The 26,729-nt window shown below is 38.9% G+C and overlaps 1 protein-coding gene across 2 annotated transcripts in view; it reads right to left on the reverse strand.

Annotated features, from left to right (window-relative positions):
- Positions 1-5,252: 5,252 nt before the first annotated feature.
- Positions 5,253-26,729, reverse strand: part of pcxb (pyruvate carboxylase b) — a 236,066-nt gene continuing 214,589 nt past the window's right edge. Inside the window, exons 22-27 of one of the 2 annotated variants that reach the window (XM_008318759.3) lie at positions 23,869-24,048; positions 18,926-19,100; positions 18,170-18,243; positions 9,803-9,943; positions 8,430-8,531; positions 5,253-5,569 (exon numbers count right to left, since the gene is read on the reverse strand). In XM_008318759.3, the coding sequence (XP_008316981.1) occupies positions 5,420-5,569; positions 8,430-8,531; positions 9,803-9,943; positions 18,170-18,243; positions 18,926-19,100; positions 23,869-24,048 (822 nt within the window). In that variant the 3' untranslated portion in view covers positions 5,253-5,419. The remainder of the gene's footprint in view (positions 5,570-8,429; positions 8,532-9,802; positions 9,944-18,169; positions 18,244-18,925; positions 19,101-23,868; positions 24,049-26,729) is intronic. The other variant, XM_008318767.3, reaches the window with a different exon arrangement.

Below are 26,729 nucleotides of genomic sequence, written 5' to 3' on the forward strand. Positions count from 1 at the left end.
TCCTAAAACATGTTGCCAAGTGAATATGTGCAGTAAATTGCTGCTTCATTTATCATATTTGTCACCATCAAGAGAAATAAATACACATATTTGAAAATTGTGTATTTAGCACATAAGTATCCCAGAAAACCTAATATAGAGAAATCAAATTACAAGAAATAAAAGAACGATTTAAAGTCTATCTCCTTAGTAATATTAAATTAAACCTTTGCCACATTTGTATTAATATGACCTTATTTCTCAGCCAGGAGCACAGTAGTATCTATAACAGTAGATTTAAATCCTTTCTTGTATATATCCATTAAACGAACATAGGATTTCATGGATGATAAAATGCCACCAGAGGCCTAGTTAAAGTAGTAAATTCATCTCCTGCACTGCCATAAATGTTTTGTTCTGTAAGTTGCAGAGTTTGGAAAAGCAGTAAAAAAACATTCAAATAGAAATTGAGCATTCAATGAAAGGACCTTGTTTGAATACAGAAAAAAAAAAACAGCACAAAGACTTTTCTCTGAATAGCTGAGGACCTTTTGGAGTAAAGAAGGCCGTGATGTTGGATTTTTTTTTTTAAATGTTCACTAAAAGCACAAGTTAAAAAGTTTTACAGTTATTTACAAATGGCCGGTGTTGGCTTATGCAGATTGTTATCCTATAGAATGTTAATGTTTTGCATACACTAAATGTACATTATGTATTCCTGGATAGTGGCTGATTTAGTGCTTGATTCCATAGCAACACTTGTGCTCTGCACATTTTTAAGGTTAGCAGGAGTGGTTGATAAGACAGTCATGTAAGGCTGAGGAGTAGATTGTTACTAGTGTTACCCAGTTTGTCACAGCAGCTCTTAGCTTAATCAATCTACGCAGTGATCAGAATGGAACATTGTAAGTGGCAGCTGATCAATAATGCCAGTTCAGGAACAGCCTTGATTGATTTAGTCTTGTTAATCTACTTAATCAGAGCTGTGGAGCCTGATGAACAGGCAGCAGTGTGTCAGTGCACATCCTCGTCAGCCACGCTGCTGTTTTGAAAGGACTAGGCAGAGAAAATCATTTCAATCAGACAGAACCTAAACTCACTAGCAAGTGACCATAAATCAATGAAATGTATTCATTCATGAGGCTTAATTCTAGCCTCATGATTCAAACAGAAATACCTCCATAGATTTTACAGTTAACCTCATATAAATGAATATAGTTTGTAATATAAAAATCCATAGATATCGTGGTGTTTAATGTATAAATCAACTCTATGGCAAAACGCTTATTTAAACTTAATTTAAATTGGGGAATATATTTGTAATGTAAAAAAGATATTACCGTATAAATAGTCACCACAAAATGTTAATATCATAAGGTATGTTATATTTGGTCACTTTTTGATCTACTAGGAAAATATAATGGCATGCAAATTTGGGACCCTTCTTGAGTATTTTATTTTTTGTGTTTATTTGCAAAAGTCATAGTATAGTGTGGACTATTTGGTCACTTTATGACATCCCTAGATAAAATAATGTTGTCATTTTGGTGCATCTTTTTGTTATAAACTTGTGTTTTAGCTATTTTTAATTTTCTTTGAAAAAAATCCCCAAAAATATTCTAAAAAACTATGCTAATTCTGTAATTTGATGAGAAAAGATACAATTTTGCCAAAATAAAAAATAACAATTGAACCAAGAAAGACTTCAACCTTACAATTCCAAAAGCTATGTGTATATACTGTAGCTGTTGTTTAAAAATGACTAGTTAGTTGTGCTGTTAGGAAGTACAATTACAGCTCTGTTCTTTTTCTAGACCTTTAACTTGGATTTGGTTAAATATATAAATATAGATTGTAAAAGCATAGACAGCAGATCTGTGTAAGTATATTCTTACTCTTTGGTTAAAAAGACTCGGAAAGACTTGAAAGTGAAGCTGCAAGATTTTGGACTGCACTTTAGACTTGTTAGTTTCGACTTGGGACTAGACTCAGGAATTGAGGGCAACTTGAGACTTACTTGTGACTTGCAAAAATTTTGTAAAACAACATGGTGGTCCATGTATTGCAAATCTATTTAGCAAATAACCAGGGATACACTGAAAACCGATGATGAAGGAACCAAGGCTGAAAACAGAAACACTGAAATAACTCATTATGCCAATTATTATTACCATTGCACTTATGGTTATGTGAACTAAAGCTCAATAACATCAAGGCACTGCAATTTCATAAATGAATAACTAATTAATAATTGTCAAAATAATTAAATGTCAAATGTGAAGCAGAGAATTAAAATCAACTGATAGTCACTGAAGTCAGAACAGAATAGCTCACCTGTTATTATTATTTGAGGAACTCTCTGTCAGGATCTCACAGAACATGTCAGACAACGAGGGTCCCCGCCAGCTTTTTCGTCTCCAAGCAGGTTCTCCACGTCCATCATTTCTCGTGTGCTCTGCTTTATGAAAAACATCTAAGTAATGATGTTTCTAATGCAGATCAAGTACAGTCGTGACAAGTGCAGTGAAATGTATGCTGACAGACTCTATGAGTGGACTTTTCATCCCCTCTTGAAATTTCAACATTACAAGTTTTTGCAGGTCGCCATCCGTTGGTCCTTCAGATATACTGAAATACGTCCACACCACAGACATTGAGACAAGGCCTTGCTGGCTGTGGTTTTTGCTTGTGTCATCATAACTTCCTGTTTCAGTGATAGTCTTTCTTAATTTTAAATTTTACGTCTGCTCTGTGCATCTACGCCACGTCAGTTTGGGCCTCCCTGCCTTCCTCTTGAAAGTGTGGGTAGAAATAGACACATTGTTTTTGGTCAGCATAAGCAGATGACTAAATTAATGGACTAAAAGTGCATTACTAAAGGTTGAGATAACTAAAAGCATTTTGGCCTGCTAATAAAGCAGCACATTGTAGGTGTTTTGCCTGTTTAAGACGATGTTTGTGTAGAAGCAGACAATAAACAGCCCAGGTGGCTTGAGTTAAGGTTAATTTTTATTTGTAAGAGAACAAAAATAATTCCCATCTTCATTTAACACAATACTTTTCCCTTTATTTTTGCCCTCCAGCCTTTTGATGACTTAAAGACTCAAACTTTTTAGCATGTAAACAAACTCTAAGACAGTAAACTCAAATGAACTCAAATGTTAATTGTAGACTTATCTTTAACAGTTTGATTAATTTTTTCAATGACAAAGATCACATTTTATAAAAAAAATTCTTATGTCAACAGGTTTGTTACACCGTGATTGTTAAATGAGATGAATAGTTCAATCTTTTCTAGTAGTGCATACTACATACTCTAACTTTATCACAAACACTGAATAGTAGTACATTGTCATAAGCACAGTTATTAGATATATGCTGCTGGCTAAGACTGAAAAACTGCTGCACAGTTTAACATATTGCATTAGTGGATGCCAACATTGTTTATGTGCAAATTTACACAGTGATGGAGGGAGAGAGGGAAGAGGAGACATGATGCAATGATAAGATAGACAGATGGCATTGAAGAAAAAGAAACAATTATTAATGTAAATCAATTACAAACCAACTCATTCTTATGCCTATGGACCCAGACGGTGACAGGCAGCAGGAGCAGCAAGGTGTGTGCTTGGTTTGAGATCATGGGCAAACGTATCAGAGTCGTAATTAGGCTTAATTTAATACGGATGCATGGTTCAAGAGAGGACACAGTGGGTGTCAACAATCAGGAAGTCATCCAGTGAGCCCAAAGTTACTCCAGTTCACTTTGGTGACTGGATCACCGTGCTCTGTACAAGTTTGTGCTGATATTTGTGAAAATTGCCTTATCTGCTATTTGAACTGCCAGAGTGGAAACATGTTCGCTTTGTAGATATTTCTCTGCAGCTGTCAAAACTCTTGATTAAGGCGGAGCCTGATGTTGTCTGTGTTTAATTTCAGTAATAGTCAGTAGTATCTTTGTGAAACAGAATGTTCCTGATAGTGTAGCTGTAGAGAGACAGTCTTTACATTGTGCGTTGAATTTCTCTGGATGTAATCATCACTTAAATGTGTTCTAGTGTCACTATCATTGTTTAGCTTTTGTGGGTCTGTCTGCCTAAATGTGTGTGTGTGTGTGTGTTCATATTTATTCTGTATGTGCGCAACATTATGGTGACTGGTCCACTCTGTCTGAGAACTTGCTGTAACACACAACATTGAGACTCATTGATGTTCACTGATTCTTGACAAACATCTGAGTCATAAAGCTCTGTGCTGCTGATACTGGAGTCTTGAGAGGCTCTCATTTGCCTAATTCCACATCATTTAATGGGAAATGAATTTGTAAATTAATCAGCAGTGCTTCAGAAAACACTACATGTCTGTTACACTGCCATGTGATCCCATTAACATGTAGAATAAACCCACACTGACAGACACAGGGACCTTTCACCATAATGTGAGTCAGGGTTTTGGAGAAACAGTGGGGGCAGCTCATCTAACAAACTCCTACCAAATCACACCAGAGATTCTCTGGCACTTTACACATCTGACATGACTGAACAGAGTTCCTGTGGCTTTCATTAAGTCACCTTACTGCTGGACTGGGATTAGCTAAACCACATTTAAACCCAGATACTTTGTAAATGTCACCTCTGTAATCCTGTTTTTGGTGTTCCTGATGAGGCCTACTGCTTTGTTTAACAATGTGTAGAACACTTTAGCAGCGGAGTTTTGAGGAGAGGCAGAAGTGGGCTGGATACTTGACTTAATAACCGTTGGGTAATAATCAGGTTTTATATAGTGTAGTGGTAAATCTAGAATGAAAATCTATTTTGTGCTTTTATTGTGAAAATATTCATATGATATTTTGGACAAATGCAGTAGCCTTTGTCCAGCAATGATTGTGATGCTGTTTTGTTTTTCATATAAAAATAACAGGGTTATGAGTTAATTCACATTCCTAGAATGTACTTATGTCAGATGTGGTCATGTTGATGATGGTATGCTCTACAGTTGTCACACATGATTAGTCAACACTTAAGACTTTAAGACACATTTAAGACATAAGTAACTGTGAAACTGTAACTGTATACTGCATTTTATACTATATGTATACACTATATATAGTATATATAGTATATATATGTGTGTGTACGGTATATATATGTGTGTACACATACGTTGCTAGAATATATTTAGGTTTTTTTTAGCTTTGATCTAATCACCACATGTAGGGAATGGATGAGTATCAGTACAGGTGACATTCACCAAGTAACTATTCACCAAATGCATTTTTTTTACGTAACTTTATTATGTGCTTTGTCATTGCAGACAAACTATATACAAAATGGATGATTTGCATCTGGCTTCCGTGTTCTACACTTGTCACCATTTCTTAGTCAGATTGGTTATAACTTTGTCTCTCTTTTCTTTCTCTTCTCCCCCTCCTCCTCTCACTCTACTCCTCGATCTCCAGTATCAGGTCATCTCCCTCCAGGGAGGCGTCAGCCGTGACATGGACAGCCTTAATGGTCCCAGCCAGTGGGGAGTTGACCACCGTCTCCATCTTCATGGCTGAGAGAACACACAGCGGCTGACCCTTCTCCACCTTTGAAGATAATAGAGGTGGTTCACAGAACATTACAGACACAGTGTCAAATGTGCGGTTCACAGAACAGCAACTGAAGGTGAGTTTTAACAAGAGTCACACACTTGATAATGGAACATGAAGTAACTGTCTCACTGTAAATGTATGGAAGATGTACAGTTTAGGTTGCTAGAGCTAGCTAAGTTGGAGTCAGAGATTTCTGTCCACACTAATACGTTGGAGTCATGTGTGACATTTCTTATGGATTGGTGTTCCGATTTGTAAATAGTACTGTTTTCTTTGGCTTAAAAAAGTTAACATTTTTTATTGTTGTAAGCACCAGAAAACAAATCATCTTAAATTCATTGACTGTATTTTTATGTACTTTCATTGACAGACATCAGCTGGAAGACTGTGGGCAACAAACACTGGAGAAACTAGAGCACATCTGGTGGTAGACGTATCTCCTGGACTGATGTAGTAACAGCAGCAGAGGAAGTCACCTCTGTAGCACCGACATGTTATTTGTGGATATTCTGAGTCATCCAGGTCTTCATAATCTCCAAAGCAGTTTTAAAGTAGACATCTGGACTCACCTAAAGTAAGTTCTCTCATCTAATCATCAGTTCTACTTTTCTGGGAGGGAGTTTCCAGTTATTTATCCCCATCCCTGTCCTCTGGGTGGGGGTCGTCGGTGTTACCTGAATGGAGGTGTGAGTTACATCTGTACTTCCTGGGGGGAGAATTAAGGACAGCATTGTAGGTTGGCGATAATTGGTGTCTGTGGTGCCCTCCTCTGTTCAAAGATGGTGTTTCCAGTTTGACATTAATGGCTTCCTTCACCCCCTCTCTCAAACCCCCTGTCCTCTCAGGCTAGAATGCACACCTTTTGGTCATCAAAGGAGTTGTTTCCCCTATGCACAGGTCAGAGCATTCCTTGTTGCTCTGTTTGTGACTGGCAATTGTGTCCTAAGGGTGGACAAGTTGAAATGCAACGGGATCTGATGGGTGTTAAGGAGCCTCCCGAGTTTCTATGAAACCATCCTGTATGGGATGACAGAGATGTTTCTCTTTTGGGCTTCATCTTTCTTCTCCTTGCTGGGCTTCTTGGCAGTTTTAGCAAACACCCAGTTTGGATAGCCACAGTTCTGGAGTGCTGTGTGTATGTGAAGAAGAAAGATGAAGCCCAAACGAGTTTCATAGAAACTCGGGAGGCTCTTTAACACCCACCAGATCACGGTGCATTTCGAGCCCAGCGACACACTGAGGCAGAAACCTGTCCACCCTTTGGACACGGTTGCCAGTCACAAACAGAGCAACAAGGAATACTGACCTGTACATAGGGGAAACAAGGCAGCCATTAGACAAACGTATGGCTCAACACAGGAGGGCCACACCATCAGTCCAGGACTCAGCAGTCCACCTCCACCTGGAGGAGAAGGGCCACTCCTTTGATGACCAAAAGGTGTGCATTCTAGCCAGAGAGGACAGGTGGTTTGAGAGAGGGGTGAAGGAAGCCATTCATGTCAAACTGGAAATACCATCTTTAAACAGAGGAGGGGACCTCAGACACCAATTATCACCAACCAAAATGCCGTCCTTAGTTCTCTCCCCAGGAAGTACAGACGTAACTCACACCTCCATTTAAGTAACACCAACGGCCCCCACCCAGAGGACAGGGAGGGGGAACGATCCACCATGGGGCCAACGACTGACACCCTCCCACCAGGGGGGGGGGGGGGGGGGGGGGGGATGTCGAGTAAAGTACTCGACATCACCCCCCCTTTGGGGAGGATAAATACCTGGGAACTCCCCACCAGGACAGTAAAACTGCTGAAGCCTGGGTGAGAGGAGAAAGTCTTCAACTTACTTGAAGTGAGTCCAGTTGACTACTTTTAAAACTGCTTTGGAGATCACCAACATGTTATTATACTGCAATCACTTCTGATGTCATTCACGTAATTGTAACTCTTTATCATTATTGAATTGACTTCTTCCACACTGATAACTAGTGACCCCCTTGAGAGTACTGTAGTAAGAGTAGCAGTAGTATTAATACACCTTGTAGCACCACTGCTACTGTATTTCACATAAACAAGGCACAGGTTTTAATTTGACATAACTAATTATTAGTGCTGAAAAAAAAAACGGTTTTCTGTGAAATGGTGATGAATTGACTATAAAAATGGTAATAATTAATAATCATTACAAATTTTAGAGTCACTTATTGATATTTACCATAACGTTAGTAGATTGTCAGTACAATAACTATGTTGTATTCTCCTGTACTGTATTGTCAACATGATGGACTATGATGTGCAGTTTTTAAATAATGAATTAAACTGAACAACTAAGTTTCTCCTGTGAGTTTGTCACTTCATCTGTGGGGTACAGTGCCTTTGTTTGGTGATTAACAGTGACAACTGTTAACTGGATTTAAACACAATTACATTACAGGAATCTGCAGCTGAGAAACTATGTCTACATGTCTTCCACAATCTACCAGCACAACCATATAATAATAATAATAATAATAATAATAATAATAATAATAATAATAATAATAATAATAATAATATTCTATTACAAACATTAACAATGCAGTCACACGTTTAAAGCTGCATCGTTATTACTATTCCCATCGATCAGCAGCATTACCAGCCTTAAAGTTGAAGATAAATCAATAAATGTACTTAAATATTACAATCTAAATTTTTTAACATCCTGTTGGCCAGGATGGATGTGATCAGCCTTTGCAAGGGTAAGCATGCTGAGTTACATTATTTTGGCTGAACTGAACCTTTAAACCTAATCTCATATAAAGTCAAAAGTAATAAAACACAGAAATGTTAGGGAAATAGAAATCTAATATTAAACTGACCTTGGATCCAACTTCCACTTTGACCTCCAGGACTTTTCCAGGCATTGGAGCTCCCACCTGACCCTTGATAGACTTCTGAGCCTTGGGGTGGAACTTCATTTCCTGGGTGAACAGACAAAAAGAAACATATCATTCATTGGTCCAGTCAGTCATCTGACAAGTGCATCACTCTCCCCATTTACTAATCTGTGTATTTGAAATTCCACAGAATTCTATGGCTTTATATGCTTCTTTGTAAACATCACATTTCAGCCATGAAAGGAAACGGTGTTTGATTGAACAACGTAAATGGTCAAACATTATACTAATTGGTTATTGTATGTAGCATTTATTGTTAATATGTAAAAGCTGTAAAGTGTGGAACCAGTGCGCATATGCACTGTGAGTTCAAGTGATTAGAAGACAGCTTTGAAAGGCAGTGATGTGAAGTAAAACCAGGAGATTCAATCATGGTCTTCAAATAGCCCATGGTGTCTTTGTTAAACTTTGCATGAATCACACCTTTTCTTCTCTACAGCTTGGAACCAGTTTCATCATCATGTACGTGTTTCATTGAACTTTCTCTCAGTGGCTGAGTAGCTCATTGGATAGCCATGGTTCGACTCAACATTGTACAAAATGCATCAACCCCTGAGCTACGACAGTGAGGATTCCATCAATGGAGCTGGGTAAGGTACTACAGAGGAGAAATAAGCATTAGTTCAAAGTTCACAGGTTTATCACTTCTATACTTTAGCCATTCTAAAATATAGAAGTGAACAAAAGACAACCCTCAATGAATGTTTTTGATGACCAGGGCGTGTAAATAATGGGAATGATGTTGACTTCTGACTAAATTAAATCAATCAAAGTATCAGTTTGGGGGTGTAATCACTGTTTCAACCAGCTTTTACATTTACATTTATATTCTTTCCTTGACAGATTTCGTTTTTGAATTTGAATTATATCAATAATACCTCTCATTAAAGGAAATATTCTGTAGCTTTGTCATTTCTTTTTCCATCACAGTTGTGATTTGACATGTACAGTGTGTACATGTATGTTTATATCCACTTTGCATTAGAATATTTACAAAAACAATGGTACTGTCAAGACAGTGATTTTAAATATTTTGAGAATTGAAGACTGGGTTTGGTGTACAACTAATACTAACAAGATCACAGATGTCAAACGTCCAAGGGTTCTAGGTGAGCAGGTAAGACTTGGCTGAAATGTAAAGACATCAGAAGTCTTTCATATTCTGTGGATTCTCCTGGTTTTTCTTCATGATGTTAAGAGGAATTTAATAGAATAGTTTGTAAAGGTAGACCGAGTACTTTGTTTTTACCGTAGCTGGTGTAAAGACAGGCAAATAATGTAGTGACTACTAATACCTTCATGGCAACGGTGTCTTTGACCAGCACAGATCTCAGCTGTCCGTTCAGCTCAAAGAAGACCTCTCTCTGCCCAGCCTTGTTCAGGTCACCCAGAGCCAGAGCCTTGATGTGGAGGATCTTCCCTCGCTCCAGCTCCACCTGTGATGAAACAAAGCCAGGGAGTGTTAGAAGAGGAGTGAAACATGTGTAGACAAAAGAAGAGAAGGAGAAAAGGGGAAAGGACAGGGACTATATTAGAATCTTCACTCATCCAGCTGAAGCAATGAAAACAGAGGCTGATGAATTAAACAGTTACTGGCGGCAGGATGTTCCCTTCTCTTCTACTTTCACTCACACAGTGTGTTGTCACAATCCCCAGGATGCACGTTGTCTAAGGGTTGGAAAATAAAGCTGCTCATTGACATCACACTAGTGGCTCCCTGTCTGCTTTTATTAGCTGCCCATTAGTGTGACTTTGACTTAATTGTAGAAGACAGTTGCATTTTGAACGGGGGAGAGAGAGGATGAAGCTGCTCCTCTGGAGTCTTCCCTCATAATTGTGTGACAGTAATTAGATTACAGGCCTTATTAATAACATGATGAAAATGTCTCAACAGCATCGAACAGGCTAAGTGTTGTCAGTTAGACCAATGAAAATGCTTCAACATGAATCTAGGATGTACTTCCTCAAGTCTGTGACTGCACCAGGCACCTCGGCTGTATTCAGGAGATATAGTACGTGGAATCCCAGTATTAGGACCACTGCCTGGGCTTGGTGCCGACAAAACACTTTAATTTCATCAGTTGTGGTCCCTGCTGTTTTCAACTTGTTCCCCAGGACACTGTCACTCTACTCCCTCATTTATCTCACACCTTTCATATCTGAGGTCTTAAGGTCATTTTTTTGGTCTTCCCATTTGTCAGCCGTCTTTGTCAGTCCTCCCGTGAGTCACAGCTTTCTATTTTGTCTCGCCGTTTCTTCACAGCTATTTTTTTCCTCACAACATTAATTTTTCTTCCTCTGGTTCTTTGGACTCCTTTTCCTGCGGATGTCTGCCTTTGTTTTACTCCATCCTGTTCTGTCGCTACACCTCTCCACACTAACTCATCCCCTCCCATCCTTTTTGTTTCCCCACATTGACATCTCAGCTGTTGAGCCTCCATTGATATTCCAGACTGAGTCTTAGAGCAAAGACAAAAATACATGGCACTGCAGGTATGTATTGATCTAAGCTTCACTGCGCCTTTTCTGTGGATAGTGACTTTTATCCGTTTCTTATCCTCTCTCTCCAGTAACAATACACCTTCCTCTGAATGTCTTTTCTTCTGTCGGATCAGGTCCCTTGCAGCTTTTGGCAAAAACAAAAATGGTGTATCTAAGTAGCTTAGTAAGTGTAACATGCACCTAAAAAACATTATACAAGTATGTAGTAATAGTATATACCCTATGGGCATACATATATACAGAACATATTTACATATATATAAACATATATAAATACATATATGGGCTTAATTTTGATATAAAACTTCAGTGCCATTCGTGGTATTAATATCTACCATGTACCAAGACTCTGGTTTCTATGAAGCAGACACATCCTCCTGCCTCCCACACATACTAGTATCACACTGTGTTTCCAGCACACTGCCTCTTTATGCTGCAATTTAATTAATAGCCTTCATAATAAAGATAGCTGTATAAAAGGTTTATCGACCTGTGTCAAGTATTTTCTGCAACTATTTAAATAAAATAATTTGACAAAGTTTGCATCGAGTTAAGTGCATGGCAGGAAGAAGGAACAGAACTATGCACTAATGCCTTTTTTTTAACAACAAAAGTTACCATATTGTTAACATATTGGTTTTTGACTCATTCAATATTAAAACCCTTGCCCGTAATTTGGTTATTTCATCATAATGCATGTGCTGACAGTAGGAATCATTTACACACAACCACTCATTAAATATTTATGGCCCAAATGATGGTAAACTAGTTAACAAGCTTTACATATTGTTTTACACCGTCTGAATGGATGCCGAACTTTGCAGGTAATTTTAAAGGAGACTATTTTCTTCCTTCCGCAGAAGCTTAGAATAAGAATGCGACACTGTGTGAATTTGTAGACTCAGCTGAACGAACACGTTGCTGACTGAAATATTCCTAAGTTTATGTGACAGCAAAGCGAGAGCAAGTACAATTTTTCACTTCCACATTCATCTATGAAAACCTTCCTTCCAGTTCAAGGCTGGCAGCATGCCACATCCATCAGTCAGGGCAAAGACTTTGCATACGGGTAAAGTGAGAATAAAAAGAAAAAACACTTTTTACCTAAACACTTCCAAAACAAGTTCCTTGAACTGATTATGTCTAATCACAGTCTCCACCTTACCTACCTACACTTTATATGCCGTATATGCTGAACGTCGCTACTTATAATGTGCTGTGTCATCAGTTTCACTTTTTTTTTTAAATGTTCAAACACTGAACTCTTTCTGTCGACGTTAACTACAGTACTGACCCACTTGTGGGCATGACTGTGTCCATGTTTGGTCTGCTTACATTTCTATCAAAGATTAATATCATAAGCCATCAGCACACGGCAAACGATCACCCTGTGGATGTGTTGTGTTAAGATAGCAGCAATTATTCTGATGTACTTTAACCAATTTCTAAATAATCTAAAGTCTAAATCTAAAGAAGGTAAAACTCAAATATTTTGTTTTATTAAATACTCTTCTCTTGTCAGACGCAAATAAAATAATAATAATAATAATACACTTCTGTTGAAGATGTATTTGTGTGTCTTGTACTTCTGCTGAAGATGTATTTGTGTGTCTTGTACTTTAATTCCTGTGACAATATCAGCATTGTGTACAACTAAACAGGCCTGGGTTTTACACTATGATAGTAAATAGTGAGCTAATTGATCTAATTGAGAGTGTTATATTTCTTCACATACTTTTCACAACATTGTTTGGTTGCATACTGTGGGAGTTTTGAGAAACACTGGTCTGAACACTGGCTAAATCGATAAGGAAGGTGTTGTACATGATGTCACAGTTCAGTGGACAGTCAACTATGTAAGGCAGTTTCTAATATAAGATCAAGTGTTCAAACTGGATTCAGGTCTTAAGTGTTGACTAAAGAAACATGACTCATTTACAAACAGCACTAAAATGTTCTGGCCCCTCCGTGCTAATACTCTGCAGTACTCCTCATCTCCCTGACTACTGAGATCAGTGTAGGTATAGAAAACTAAACCAGACCATCCAGACACCCAACATTAACCATGTCTGATGGTTAATGTTGGAAGCACTCACACTTCAACTGGAACATCCAACATCTAATTTCTCATCCCGCTCCTCATAAAGATGCAGAATATCGCACACGGTCCAATCAAAGACTTTGACCTTGATGCTCAGGTGGACATTATTAAATAAAAACCTTTATGATGCAGCTGATGGAACAGGCGTCTTCTAATAAAGTAGTCATCAGTGTGACTTTCATTAACAGCATCAACATCTGCTGCAATCACTGTACTCCACACAGTGAAGGATAAATAGGGAATATTACTAGGACTGTTTGACATGTCTTACATATTTTGATTAAAAATCCATCTCTTGCCTGTGGTCACTAAATAAAACAGACTGTGGGCGCTAACTTTTATCATGACAACAGGAACAAGTTTGTTGGTGCGGCTGTGACGTAGAGAACGAGATTAGTGTGACTCCAAGTTCAGTCAAAAACAGCAGGAAAAATAGGCTGATGACAAATTGATGGTTCATTGCATGTGCAAGAATTGCTGGCATGCAATTTTGAGACTGCATAACATTAAGTAACTCCTCTGCTCACTGCTCTCTTTCTGAAGTACATCAGGGACAGGTTTTTTTTTTTCACATTTTTTTTTGCTTATGAGCCCTTTTAGCTAAATTTGTAACCTGCACACTGCACACTCTTTGTCTCAGATAGACTATAAAAACCAGCTCCTGGCTCTTTGTCTCAGATAGACTATAAAAACTGAATTTAATGTGTACAAACACAAACATCTAAAATAGCTAAAACAGTTTTACTACACTATATACTAGTAATCTTATACAAAGCATAAAAGATTAGCTTCCCTTCCTATTATTCTCCAGACCTTTTACATAGCATTAGAAACAAAACACTTTGTACTGATTTCAATACATTTGTTGTTCAATTGCTGCGTTCAACAGTCACAGTCTTTGGTCCTTAATAAGAAAACTAGTAAGTGGCACGAAGACATGTTAAAAACCCAGGTCCACCGAGGCTAAATGTGTTTTGGGAACCTGACTCGACCTGACTTTGCATTAATGTGAGACATTTAGTGTTTTATTGTCCGGCTCGTAGATTGGTGCTTTGAAAGGCGAGCCAGGTGCTGTTTATGTTTTGGGTCACTTCAAAATTACCCCCATCAGTGCAGTTCATGAGAACAATAAAGCAGAGTGGTGGCTGCCCACCATGTTTCTTATTATAATAATCAATTAACATTGGTCTAGAGCCATTCTGCTGCTTCTGCTGTAATTAGGCACGGCCGCCCTTGTGAGCCTCTGTCAAGTAATGTGGACCCCATGTGCACTTGTGTTTTACTCACAATGTCAGAAGGAAAAAGTACTAAGAAAACAACACTGAAGAGACTACATATTTTTAGATTTATAATATGGAAAATTATTTAAAAAAGAGGCAGACTTCAGATAATAACGTAACTTGCATTTACAAGGTTTCCTACAGGATATTTTGTGTGCGTGCGTGTGTGTATATATATGTATATATATATATATATATAAAGACAACAAGCTATAATTCTGTAACAGGATGACACCTTGACACAAGTTTAACATCAGAACTGCATTTTCTTTGGAAGGAGGCAAGTGAAAGTGAACTCCTTGTCACTGTGACACAGCTCACCGCTGCACACAACCAAATCTGACCTCTGTCTTTAACCCATCACCAAAGTGAACAGTGGGCAGCTTTAAGTGCAGGGCAGCAGTGTGTGGGGACAGTGCCATGGTACCAGAGCACCTCAGTGGTAACTTGGCAGCTGGAGGACTCAAACCTGAAGCCTTCCAGACCCAAGACCGCTCCCTTAACCACTAAGCCACCACTGCCCAGCCCACTGTCCTTGGCCTCTGCCTTTGGTAGTCTATTCAAGACTACTTGGTTTCATACACTTTTAGCTAGAGTATCTGCTAACCCTCCTCATATCACATTTCAGTAGGGGCTGTTACTAAATGGAAAATATGCAAATGACAAACCAATTATACAGCAGCAGCTCAGCTTTGTGCAAAAGGTAGGTTGACTTGAAACAACTCCAATAAAAATAATCAATTTGTTCACAGCAAAACCATCATTTTGTTTCTGAAAATGAATCAGCAGAATGTCCACAAGTGTCTTTTCAACATGCACACCACAGAGGTCTCACTTTTGTGAAGAGAAAGCCTTCTGCCAAAACTGTTACACAACCACATTCTTCAGTGTCTACTACAGAACAAAAAGTGCAAAATTAGCATGACCTGTTTTCATTCCAACTGCGTTAGGTGCCATATATAGAACACTGATTGAGGACAAAGCGATCAGAGAGCTGTGAGTGTGAGCCATCGTCGGAGTCTAAATAAGGTTATGGAAAGCCATGGATTGGAGGATTTCATGGGCAGGTATTTGGCGAGCTGAAGCACAATGCATCATTTTCTGGATCCAGGAAGTAAGCAAAGTCCTGCGGAGTTCTTCAAACCCCTTTACCTCGGGCAAAGTGGCTCAGTGAGGGAACACTGGAGCACATCCTGGGCTCCTGCCCAGAACAGAGCTGGCACTAGAGTCAGGTGCAACAGCACAGCAGACGCCAAAAGAATCAGCAGCTGCACAGAGGCCCAGACCTCCACACAGAGATTCACTTTGGAGGAAACAGGTGAGCAGGCAGAAGTGATGACAACATTAGAGGTCATGACAACTGCACCGGAATGAGCCAGTTTAGGTTCACACTGTGACATCTCCAGGCCAGGACGAGTGGCCACCAAGAACAGAACTGCAGTGCAAGTGGCTGGTGAGGGAGGATTATATCAGGGAAGTGTGTGGAAACAGCAGGGCCGAGTATGAAGAATGGTTTTGACTGCCAGGAGCATGGCTGGAAGCAAAGAGGCTCGTCCACCGAGGACGGATGCAGAGGATTTATGGAGCAAATCACTTTAGAAAGCCTCAGGCCAACTTATCACCGTGGTGGCAAAGAGCGGAGCTGACATGAACATCGGCAAGTCAGCGAAAAGCTCCTCAAAATGTCTCCATTTGGACGTCCGTGGGGAGATGTAAGGGAACAGAAGACGTAGCCTGATCAACCACAGCTGTCTGTGTCACCAGGGCAACCATGTGACCAGTGATTCTACTGTAGTACCAAGTAGCATCTATGACTGGACCATCAACTAGAGCAGAATGTAATGGAATAGAATAGGACTGGCTTTAATTTAAAGGTTTTAGCCTTGTTAAAATCATCACCATTAGTAGCATGCCTGTTCAGAAACTGCAGATTTAATATTACTGGAGTAGAAATTAATACCAAACCTTCAACATTACTTGTTCACTGGATTGGACACAGGCAGTTCAAAAGTTACTGCCTGACTTGACAAAAAACTCTGAGAAAAATATGACAGCAGGTCAGAGCAGCACTGCAGTCAAATATTTCACTGTCACCATCTCTGACCTGTCTTACCACCGCCATCTGGTCACACACACAGTGTCCGACTGAACACTCCGCCACAAAAAAGTCATGGAAACGACATGGAAAGGAAAGTGGATCGAAGAGGATGGAAAGTTTTTGTTTTTTTATCTAACTGCATCAACCTCATTGTTAAAGAATTTACTAATGAAATACTCATTCCCTTATAAATGCCTTCTAATGTTGACAGAGGATATTTAGACGAGCTGTGGTCAGAGTGCAAACGCACTTCTTTGCTTTCATTAAATGTTATATCTTATACAATGATTATTTTCCGCCCTTCCATCCTTTGGATTTCTTTTTATCTGTCTAAATTTGACAAATGTCTTCATTCTGACTTTCCTGTGAGTTTTTCCCCCGTCCTCCCCTGCAATGTAATATTTACGCATCTTTCCTGGATTAAACAGCATCTTTTCAGCTGCTGTCTTCTTTTCTGACACAAGCTTTCCATCAACAACTGCAGACTGAATGTACATTCACATGCATTAAAACCAATTTACAGCTTGCTGCTTCTGCTTATGTAACAGTTTGGAGTTAAATAAAAAATGACTTCCCTTTTGGGCATTAATAATTTCCGCAGCATGTCAGCTCTAAATTTTGCGGCTTGGCTGCATTCTGGCGCTGCTTTCGTGCAAAGTAAACTCATTTGTTTTATTCCTTCATTGGAAATCATTTTCCAATGCCTCACTGTTGGTAAGCAAACAGAATAGGTTTCAGAAATCCATAACAGTTTTATTCAGCTCTGAAATATTGTCCCTCAGTGCCTCTCCCTGGCTCGCTCTCAAACTCATATGACAGAATGAATCTGATATGTCTGTGCAGGAAGACCTATCTTGATAAAGTGTTAATATCTCAGTCCCCTCCGTGTTGTTCACTGAGCCTCTGCACCAAACTGCATCCAACCACCACCATCTGCAGTGATAAAAATATCATGTCCTGCTGATCATGTCTACACATCACAGCAGTAAAGATGGAATGTGTACGTTTTTATTTTTATCCAGTATAATTACAAATGTTGTTTGTCTCAGCATGTCCAATTGTATGAGTGAAAACATAAAAAAAAAAAAATCTAATAGTTTAAGAGGAGGTGGCTACTGCAAAGAGGTGCCCAGAAAATGGTCGTAGTAATATTCGTAGTTTATGTACTATGGGCATCATTTAATCATAAAACTGTAAAGCTGTTAGAGTGTAAAGTACTTGAAGTACTTGAATAAAGTCCCCAGGCCTTGAAGTTAGAGACAGTTTTTATGGATTTTTCAGACCAACATTGACTAACGTTTTTTGGAGGCATAGCACATATTTTTATCTTTATCTAAAATTACCCTGGCCCATCACCAAACAAAAATGTATTTATTCGTAAGTTACTTTCTGACAACAATATTATAATGGCAGGAATTAATGTAAGACACACAAAGATTTTCTTTTTTCTAGTTTTTAAAGCCACCTGTTGCCTCATTGTAGAGTAATTCTTGTTCCACCTTTCACTGTCAGCTTACCACAAAAGACAAACTATTTGCAGTGAATAAATAATAGTTTTCAGACCAACTGAAATTGTGAAATTGGATATTATTTGTTTAGTTTTGCTCAAAATTAACTCCACTACATCATGAACACACTCTCACCAGTAGATAAAGTTTCAAAAGTTAGAAAAGACAAGTACCTCAAACTCCTCAGCGATCTTAGGTCCATCCAGGAACAGCCTGGTGCTGAGACAGTCCACTGGGCCAAAGGTAGCTAAAGACATGAAGTGGCCATCATAAATTTTGGAATATGGAAATACAGGAACACAAAAATCGAAAAATCAAAATTGTATGAAAACAAAAATTGTTAACTACTGTAGTTAGAATGCTATTTGTTCTGAAAGCATTTATTTCGAATCACTGAAGAAAGTTTTTTTCCTTCAGACCATTTAGCTTCGCCCCGTTAAACCTCCAGTATCAGTCTAGTCTGTTTCCTGTACATAACGATGTCTGAGTGTTCTGCTAAAAAATGCAGTTAGTGGTTTTACGGAATTTTCCCTCCAGCTCCAATCTTTACTGCACTCATGTCTTATTTGTAAATTATGTAAATTCACCAAATGACTGACAGGTGAAACCGCTCTGGGGTTCAACAACCTTTTTCTTTCTTGTTTTTGGTAGAATCTGATGAATTGCTGTCCTTGGTTTAATACATTTAAAAACATCTCAATCAAATAGCCCAACTACAGGATAATACGTATCTCTGATTAAAGACTGCATGGTGTTCATTTAAAGCCTCAACAATAATGAAAAACAAAGAGTGTTCTGGTGGTCAATGCTTCTTTTTTTCTTAAAAATTAATGGCTTAAATAAACTCAATAATCTTATGGTGGTTAAGGGAATATTACATTTGGATTAAGATCTAAAAACCAATATCATTCTCACATCTGTGAACTTACAAGTGAATTCTTTATATTCCTGGAACACCTTGGGGTACATAGCTGCTGACATCACATCCTCAGGAGTGATGTCATCACCGTGTGCAGCCCGGAGACCCTCCTCCAGTGCTTTGAAGTCCATAGGTGGCAGGCTGGCACCAGGACGGCCCTCAATACGAGGAAGAGACTTCAGCACCTGTGAGACAAAGGAAGTAGATTCAGAAAGGTCAAAGTGAATACATCTGAAGGCAGGAAAACAAAACAAACAGAAAACTCTAGTATTCCTTTCACTGCCTAGCAGCACAGTAGTGCTGAAGGTGATTTTCCTTGTAACGTCCTCATTGGACTACAGAGCATGTGGGACATGCAATTAAAGCAGCTGCTGAGATCTTCAAAGCTGCAGAACTGTCAATTTCTGAAAGACTGACACTCTTGGTGGGACGATAAGGAAGACATTAAATCAATTTAATGTGCAGAGAAAAAAGCTGAGAATAAGTCAGGTGAAATAGGAGACTTATTAATGCATGGTATTTTTGAATCTGCATAAAAGTAGCACTGCTGCTGTGCCGAGCAGCCATTTTCCCTATAGTTTCCACCAACTCTCTTTAACATCACCCTTCCTCATCTCTAAGTATGATCGCCCATTTAATGACTGCAGTGCTGCGGCATGTTTGACACATCAGTCCTGTTCTTCATTACAAACAGCGAAGAAGACCGAGGAAGCCGCAAAGACAGGAAGAAAGGCGGAAAGAGACAGGATAACGACGAGGCTGCGTAAAGTAGATGATAAATGGGATGACACTTGTTTCTGCCCACGCAATATCTGACAAAAGCCAAACAGACAGTTGGTCTGAGGCTACACATAATGTCTGGGCCAGGGGATTGTGTAGGTGGAGGAAGAGGGAAGTCTGGCCCGTCTGCTGAGAGGGATCACATGCATCCGGAATCCAGGCATCCAGCTAAAAACTGTTCCGAATCACCGCATGGACAAATAATGTGTGTGTGTGTGTGTGGGGGGGGGGGGGGTTATATTTGTAAGATGTGGAAAGAAAATATTCATTTAAAGAATATGAAGCCAAAGGGACAACAACACATCACCACTGCCGTGCAGACTCTACCATAAAACAGTGTTCCCTCAACTCTGCACCTGTGTCCACCAATGAACCCTCTGTGTTAACAGACACACGACTGTGATCATCCCAAACCATTTCAGGACAGATTGTAATCAGTGTGAGCAGGAGAGGGACCAGACCCATCTCTGAGAGTAAATAAACATGAGCCCACTGATTGGTCTGGATTTAGTGGCTATATTTAGAAGACATTGGTGCTTCGACAAATGTGGTTGGGAGCTCAATCTACTCTTGTTCAACTGGAGCATGATTAATTCACCACTTGCTGATTATACTTTCAACAGTCTGTTTTTAAAAATGAGTGAAGCTTTACTGGCTAGCAACATTAGCCTAGATTTAGTTCTGACTGAATTTCTTTAAGTTTGTGCTAACTCGTTTCAAGCATCAAACACACTGAGGGATTCGGGTCTCCTGTGTAGACAGTGGTGTTATACACATTTCAATAGTCTCTGTTCCTGCAAAATTAAATTCACTGTGTGTTTTATATCTTCGCTCATCTTGGGTTATTATGTTATGTATTGGCACAGCACTGAGAGCATGTGTGTGTGCAGCCGCACGACTTGCAGAAAATCTCTTCACAAAGGGCCCAGTGCAATGCTATTAGTCACACAGCTAAGAGTTCAAAGAAAGCTGACTCATTTGTGTGTGAGAGAGAAGCACTTCAAAGGTGGCAGGCTCATTTGGGTCCGTCCTCATTAGCATTGTGTCCTTTAAGGACGTCTTCCACCTAAACTGCCTGATTGTTTGAGTGTGAGACAGATGGATGGCGAGCATGTGTGTGTGTGCGTTAGAGAAAAAGGTTACTGACTGCATTAACAAATTAAGGGAAGAAAAACTCTCCCAGGTGAATACTGTCTGTCAATTTTCCTAGTTACAATACACTGCAGAGCCTATTCTCGTCTCGTCACAGATTCCTCTTTCAGCGTGGGCCTATAAGGAGTGGTGCTATATTTCTAACAATAATCTTGTTTTTTTCAGATTACCGTCTTTTCCGATGACCTTCACAATTGGTCTCTTTACAACAATTTTCCCGTCCATCCTCCCACTGTGTCTCTTTTGCCCTCCTGTCTTTGTTGTTTTCCTCCACTGTATGCGTTGGCTCCGTCCTCCCACACCGCAAATGAGCCAAATGTGACACAGCAAAGATGAGCAAATGAGCAGGAATTTACTGTGGTGTCTTCAAAAGTTTTCTCTATTTGTGCAGGCTATGTGTGACGAACTACGCTTTATAGAAACGTGTGAGACATTTTAATGAAATCTGGAAAGGACTGTGACGTAATGCCAAGGCTCAGGTTAAACAAAGCACATACTTATTCTTTGCTGATGGAGTATACACTGAACCAGAGGCACAAAAGCACTATTACTATTTGTTGGTGCCGAAAATTACGTTATTCAGCCACCACTGTTGTCATCTAACTGCCACAGATAGAATGACCTGAAAAGAACCACACCTGACAACGTTGTACTTTTTACTCACTGCGAGGGGGAGCAGAGAGACCAACAGCTTCACAGAGCTTCACAGAGAAGTCCCCAAAATATATGAGGACTACAGCTCCTTTTATTGAGAAAGTTTCCCAAGTACTGGGCAGTTGCTTTTTTCTTTGAGTTTTACTCCCAGGGCAAAGTTCATCCGATTCCCATACTTGATGAGAAACACACCTCATCCTTTATGGACCTACATTGTAAAAAACCTTTTAGGAGTATCTACTCCTGTCAAGCAGACCATTATTTAACACACTTAGATAACAGTTTATGGTTCACTACACTTTGGTTTAACACACTTTGGTAACTAACTATGAATTCTATTTACACTATTCCATGTAATAATGCAAATGAGACTAAGTGGCTGTATTTCCATTTTGATATAAAGAAAAAAAATGAAATTATGTAAAAGATTTACACTAATCCTATCAGGGTCAAAACCTTGACATTCTCTACTATTAACAACGATGCAGCAGTGAATCAGGGCTGGAGTGAGGCTTCAGTAAAACCTTTTCACTTGGTTCCAATTTAAAGTGTTTGAAAAACAGATGTAGACTGAGTTTGGATAAACCTTAAGGAGGAAGACTTCAAGAGAAGAGAAGAGAAGAGTGTGGATTATGGGTGGGGAAAACAAACAGTGTTCTGATATTTTTATGACAGTTAATAAGCTTCCTGTGGATTAACCACGAATTCAACAAAGCAGAAAACAACACCTCATGAACAGGTCAAGGTGAATGAGGCTCCAGAGGAAAAAAAGAAACACCTGCATTTCAGCACAGTAAGCTGCTGCTGTTTGGGTTGAGGTAATATGTGTGTTGACTAGAGGAGTTTTTGTCAAACATGAAATATGGTGAGGTTGTGAGAGAGCCCAATGAAAACATGAAAATAAAATAATAAAAGTGTTTTGCGAGTCTGAGGGGATGGAGGAAATGACAACTTGCGACAGGATAACAGTTAATTCACAGAGATATACAGAGGGGACGGATGGAATGGAAAACTGGCAGATACTTTATTCTGAACAGGTAATGAAATTCACCTGACACACTAAACTGACAACAAAAGTAGCTGAAAACTTAACATTGTTCTGGTTAAACTGTGCTTTATTTTCCTCATATTGTGTAAATGTATTTCCGACTCAATATAAACTCTCACAGATGTACCAATATGTGTTTAACTGTACTGAAAACACCTATATATCCTTTTGAGTGCTCAGAAAGACAGGAATCAAAAAGAGAAAAACACACATACACATGCACACACACACACTCCGTCAACATATAATAACATTCTTTGGGAAATGACACATGTGAGCAGGCTTTGTTCATGCTACTCTCCCAGAGAGGACTCAAACTGTGTCCCTGACGTGCACAAGAGCTGCTCCCCCCAGAGAGGCAGAGAGGGAAAGATCAAGGTCGTCTCTACTGCTGTTACAGACATACAACTGTCAAAAATGAACCAGCACTGGATGTGACAGAATGTGTATGTTTTGCACAGGTTCAGTGCACATCTTTTCTTTCCACTTAGCTCTATGCTGAGGTGGGTTATGTGCAGTACAGTGAAAGGACAGTATGTAGAAGTTTCTCTAACGTCTTTACCGTTACCTTTTTGTAGCCTTTGCTTCTAATGAACTGTTTTCTTTTCTTCCTCATGCTGGACTGGTTCTGATTCCCTTTCTGAGATTACACACACTAATACACCCACAGTCTGCACAGTATCACCTCATTAGGACGCTCTGTTGCATTTAACAGTGCCGGCACATCTGTTCAAGTTCACAACTTCTTAAACAATTTACAAAATTTAACACCAGGCACGATTGTTCACATCATAGATCCCATTGGTGTAATACACCTACACTCTCATTGATTACCAGTAATCAAAGCTATATATTTTATAGCTGAATATTTATGGAATTCCATTCTCACAGCTCTTATTTATCATGTTGTTGAAGTTTTACTTATTCACTTAAACCTTTTTTGCAGCACCACTTTTGTAGATAAGACTCCCCCACCCACGTCAATAAATTCACAGCTCTTGCTTGCAAACTCCCCAATAAGGAAATACAATTGCCAATCAGTATACAAATAATGAAATATTAAAACTTAAATTAATTTGACCTGCTTCAATAACTCCAGTTTACTGGCAAGGTCACATTTTTTGCCAACAAATGTACACTCATCCAATTGGACATGTTTTACGTGGTCTATGTTAAACTTTTCTGCATTCATGTCAGTTTGATTCATACAATCAAATGGCTTCAATTGGCTCACATGAATTGAAACCTCCAATTTTAGGCTCTCTCAGGTCAATGCAGTATATTAGAGCAAAAGCTAAAATAAATAAAAACACATCTACCTTAGTCCTCAAGGGCTCAGGGAATCCTCCATATGGTATTCCCACATGTCCCTGCAGGAACTCCACCACAGACAGAGGGAAGGACAACTCGTCAGCCCTTTCTTCCACTTCTGCTCTGGTTAGGTTGTTCTGCACCATGAACTGAGCCAAGTCACCCACAATCTTTGAGGATGGAGTCACCTGAAAAAGGACACAACCATTAAAGCCAGTTATTATGAGTTTAAAGAAGACAGTTGATGTTTTCAGACCCCAACAGTAGATTTTCATTTGGTCAAATACTACAGTATACAGTAACATGCTGAAAATATATTTTCCTCTGGTAGTGACAAGGACATGGACGTCATGTCCCAGGCATCACAGTGTTTCCTTCCATCGTTTTAAATTCAATTAGTAAAAGTACTTCAGTGTGGATAAGAATGTACACATCCACTGATTAAAAACAGAGCAGATGTTAGAGAAAATTTTTTTTCTTGAATTAATAAGAAACTGTTTAAATCAAACAAACATTTTATTCATTCCTTTAAGTCCTACTCAAACAACACTGGATTTACCATAGAAAAGCGAATAATTCAAAGAAAACCCACATAAGAGAAACATATTCAGGTTGTCAATAACAATAATAATGACACACTGAAATAATAAGACAAATGGATGTCTAACATTATAATAAACCTATAATAAATCTTCTTGGCTGAGAATCATGCCCAATACTTTCAACATTAGACACTTTGTTTAATGGAAAGGAGAATTTTTTTTTTAATTAAATTGGTGTTAAAACTCTGCTCATGTTCACATGCTGTTGGCTGTGTTAAGTTTATTATTGCTATTTCTTTTTTATTATCTATCTATCTATCTATCTATCTCTCTCTCTCTCTCTCTCTCTCTCTATCTTTTACCGCTCATTTACATTTGGTGTATAAATTTGAGATGGAAGTTATTTGATGAAAATTATTTGAATTCTTTTTTACATTTAGTGTTTGTCCTCCAGGTGCTCGTTGCAGTTTTGGACATTGCATTAAACATCTCTATACATCGTCTGGATATTATTATAGTTTTGGACATTGTATTAAACATCTCTATACATCGTCTGGATGAGACTCATCACCTCTTAAATGGTAGCAGCTGACAACAACAATTGAGAAATTAACACTTTGGCACGTGACATAATGAGACATGTAATGAGATTTAAAAAAATAAAACCAAATAACCAGTCCCTAAAAAATCTCCAAACAATGAAACCTGACACCTTTCTTCAAAGAGCCATAATGCCAAATTATCCAGAGAGAGACTGGAAACACACACACATATGGGCTTATAAACAAAGAGTGCTCTGGGATTACAACAACCCTCCTGAGGCTGCTGTGGATAACAGTGAGTGGATCGAGTCTCTGGGGATGACAGGACTACCAGCCACTGCATTTTAACCTGCTGTAGAAAGTAAATGCCATCAGTGCAAACACAGCAGCATTCATTAGACGCTGTTACAGCTTAAAATAAACTGCACGCTCAGCATATTTCCTTTGGTCATAAAAGTCCATAGTTTTCATGGCTGGTCTGTCAGGGAAACTTCTACAACTTGATGTTGTGACGGCCTCAATGTGTGTGTGTGTGTGTGTGTGTGTGTGTGTGTGTGTACTTGACCAGTTGCTACAGAACAATGATTTAAAATCAGCTTGGCATAAAGTGGAATAAAGAAGCTAGATTAGTTTTGAACACCAACCAAGGCCCTACATAATAAGTTACAGTCAATGTCTTGTAGCCACTGATCTTTATTAGTTAAGGGCCTACGTGATTTAACTGACTATTGATCTTTTCCCACTTAAAAGTCAAATGGCTGCTGTGTAATTTGGAAAGAGTCAAAGTGAGCTGGCTTTTTTGTACTGTAGTTACAATTATTTAAAACCCGAGTTAAATTTAAACACAGAACACCATGGAGCCACAGCTTTAGTTACAACGAAGAAGAAGACACATCAGCACATAAGCCTAGGATTGAACCAGGGCTATGGGACTCTCCAGGTACCTCACAAATCAATTTGATTGGATTACAAAACATCAATAAAAGGTCATTTTTCATTTTACTGTATTTCAAACAGTTTTTTGAATAAGAACATTATTTTGTATATTAACTTCAGCTAAAACTCAATTATTACTTATTCTATTAACTTGTTATATGATCATATGAAAAAAGCCAAGATTGTCTTTATAATTATTTCAGGAATGAAACCCATAGCTTTCATGGATGGATTGCCTTCTTGTAAGAACGCATTCTGTGAAATCACAATTGCGTTTCACAGCTGATTAACTTAATAAAGCCATTGTACCTTTGAATTTATTTCTTGGCATAAAAGAGATTTATTTGGAACCATCATTTGTACTGATCTAATTGAATGATTTGCACAGGCAGTGGAATAAAGTCTCACCCTGTGTTACTTTATTTACATCTTCATGGAAAGGATCAGAGAGAGCTTTACATGCAGGACATACTGTACCTGCAGCAGTTATTGGAAAACAGTTCCTCGAGACTAAGTGACAAACGTAGGTGCTTATTAAAGTCTGCATCTGCATGTTGAGATTCAGAAAACGCCCGACTAGACGTGAGAAGGAAATGCCACCTGCTGATTGTTAATGATTTTGCACTTCCCTTTAGCACTTTTTTGGAACAACACTTAAAGCTCATGTTAAGTGGGGTCTGTGAAAAGCTGAGACGTAGACAGTAAAGGCTGTGAAAAAAGGCTGTTTATGTAAAAGCTTAAAAGAGTTGAAGGGGCTGTTGAAATCTCAGGAGAGACCATTAACTTGGTGCAGGCCAGGAACAAAAGCTAATTGCTGAGTTCTGAAATTTACCTGAACACATTTACCTG

This window comes from Cynoglossus semilaevis, chromosome 1, assembly GCF_000523025.1.
Source record: "Cynoglossus semilaevis isolate Cse_v1.0 chromosome 1, Cse_v1.0, whole genome shotgun sequence".
NCBI lineage: Eukaryota > Metazoa > Chordata > Actinopteri > Pleuronectiformes > Cynoglossidae > Cynoglossus > Cynoglossus semilaevis.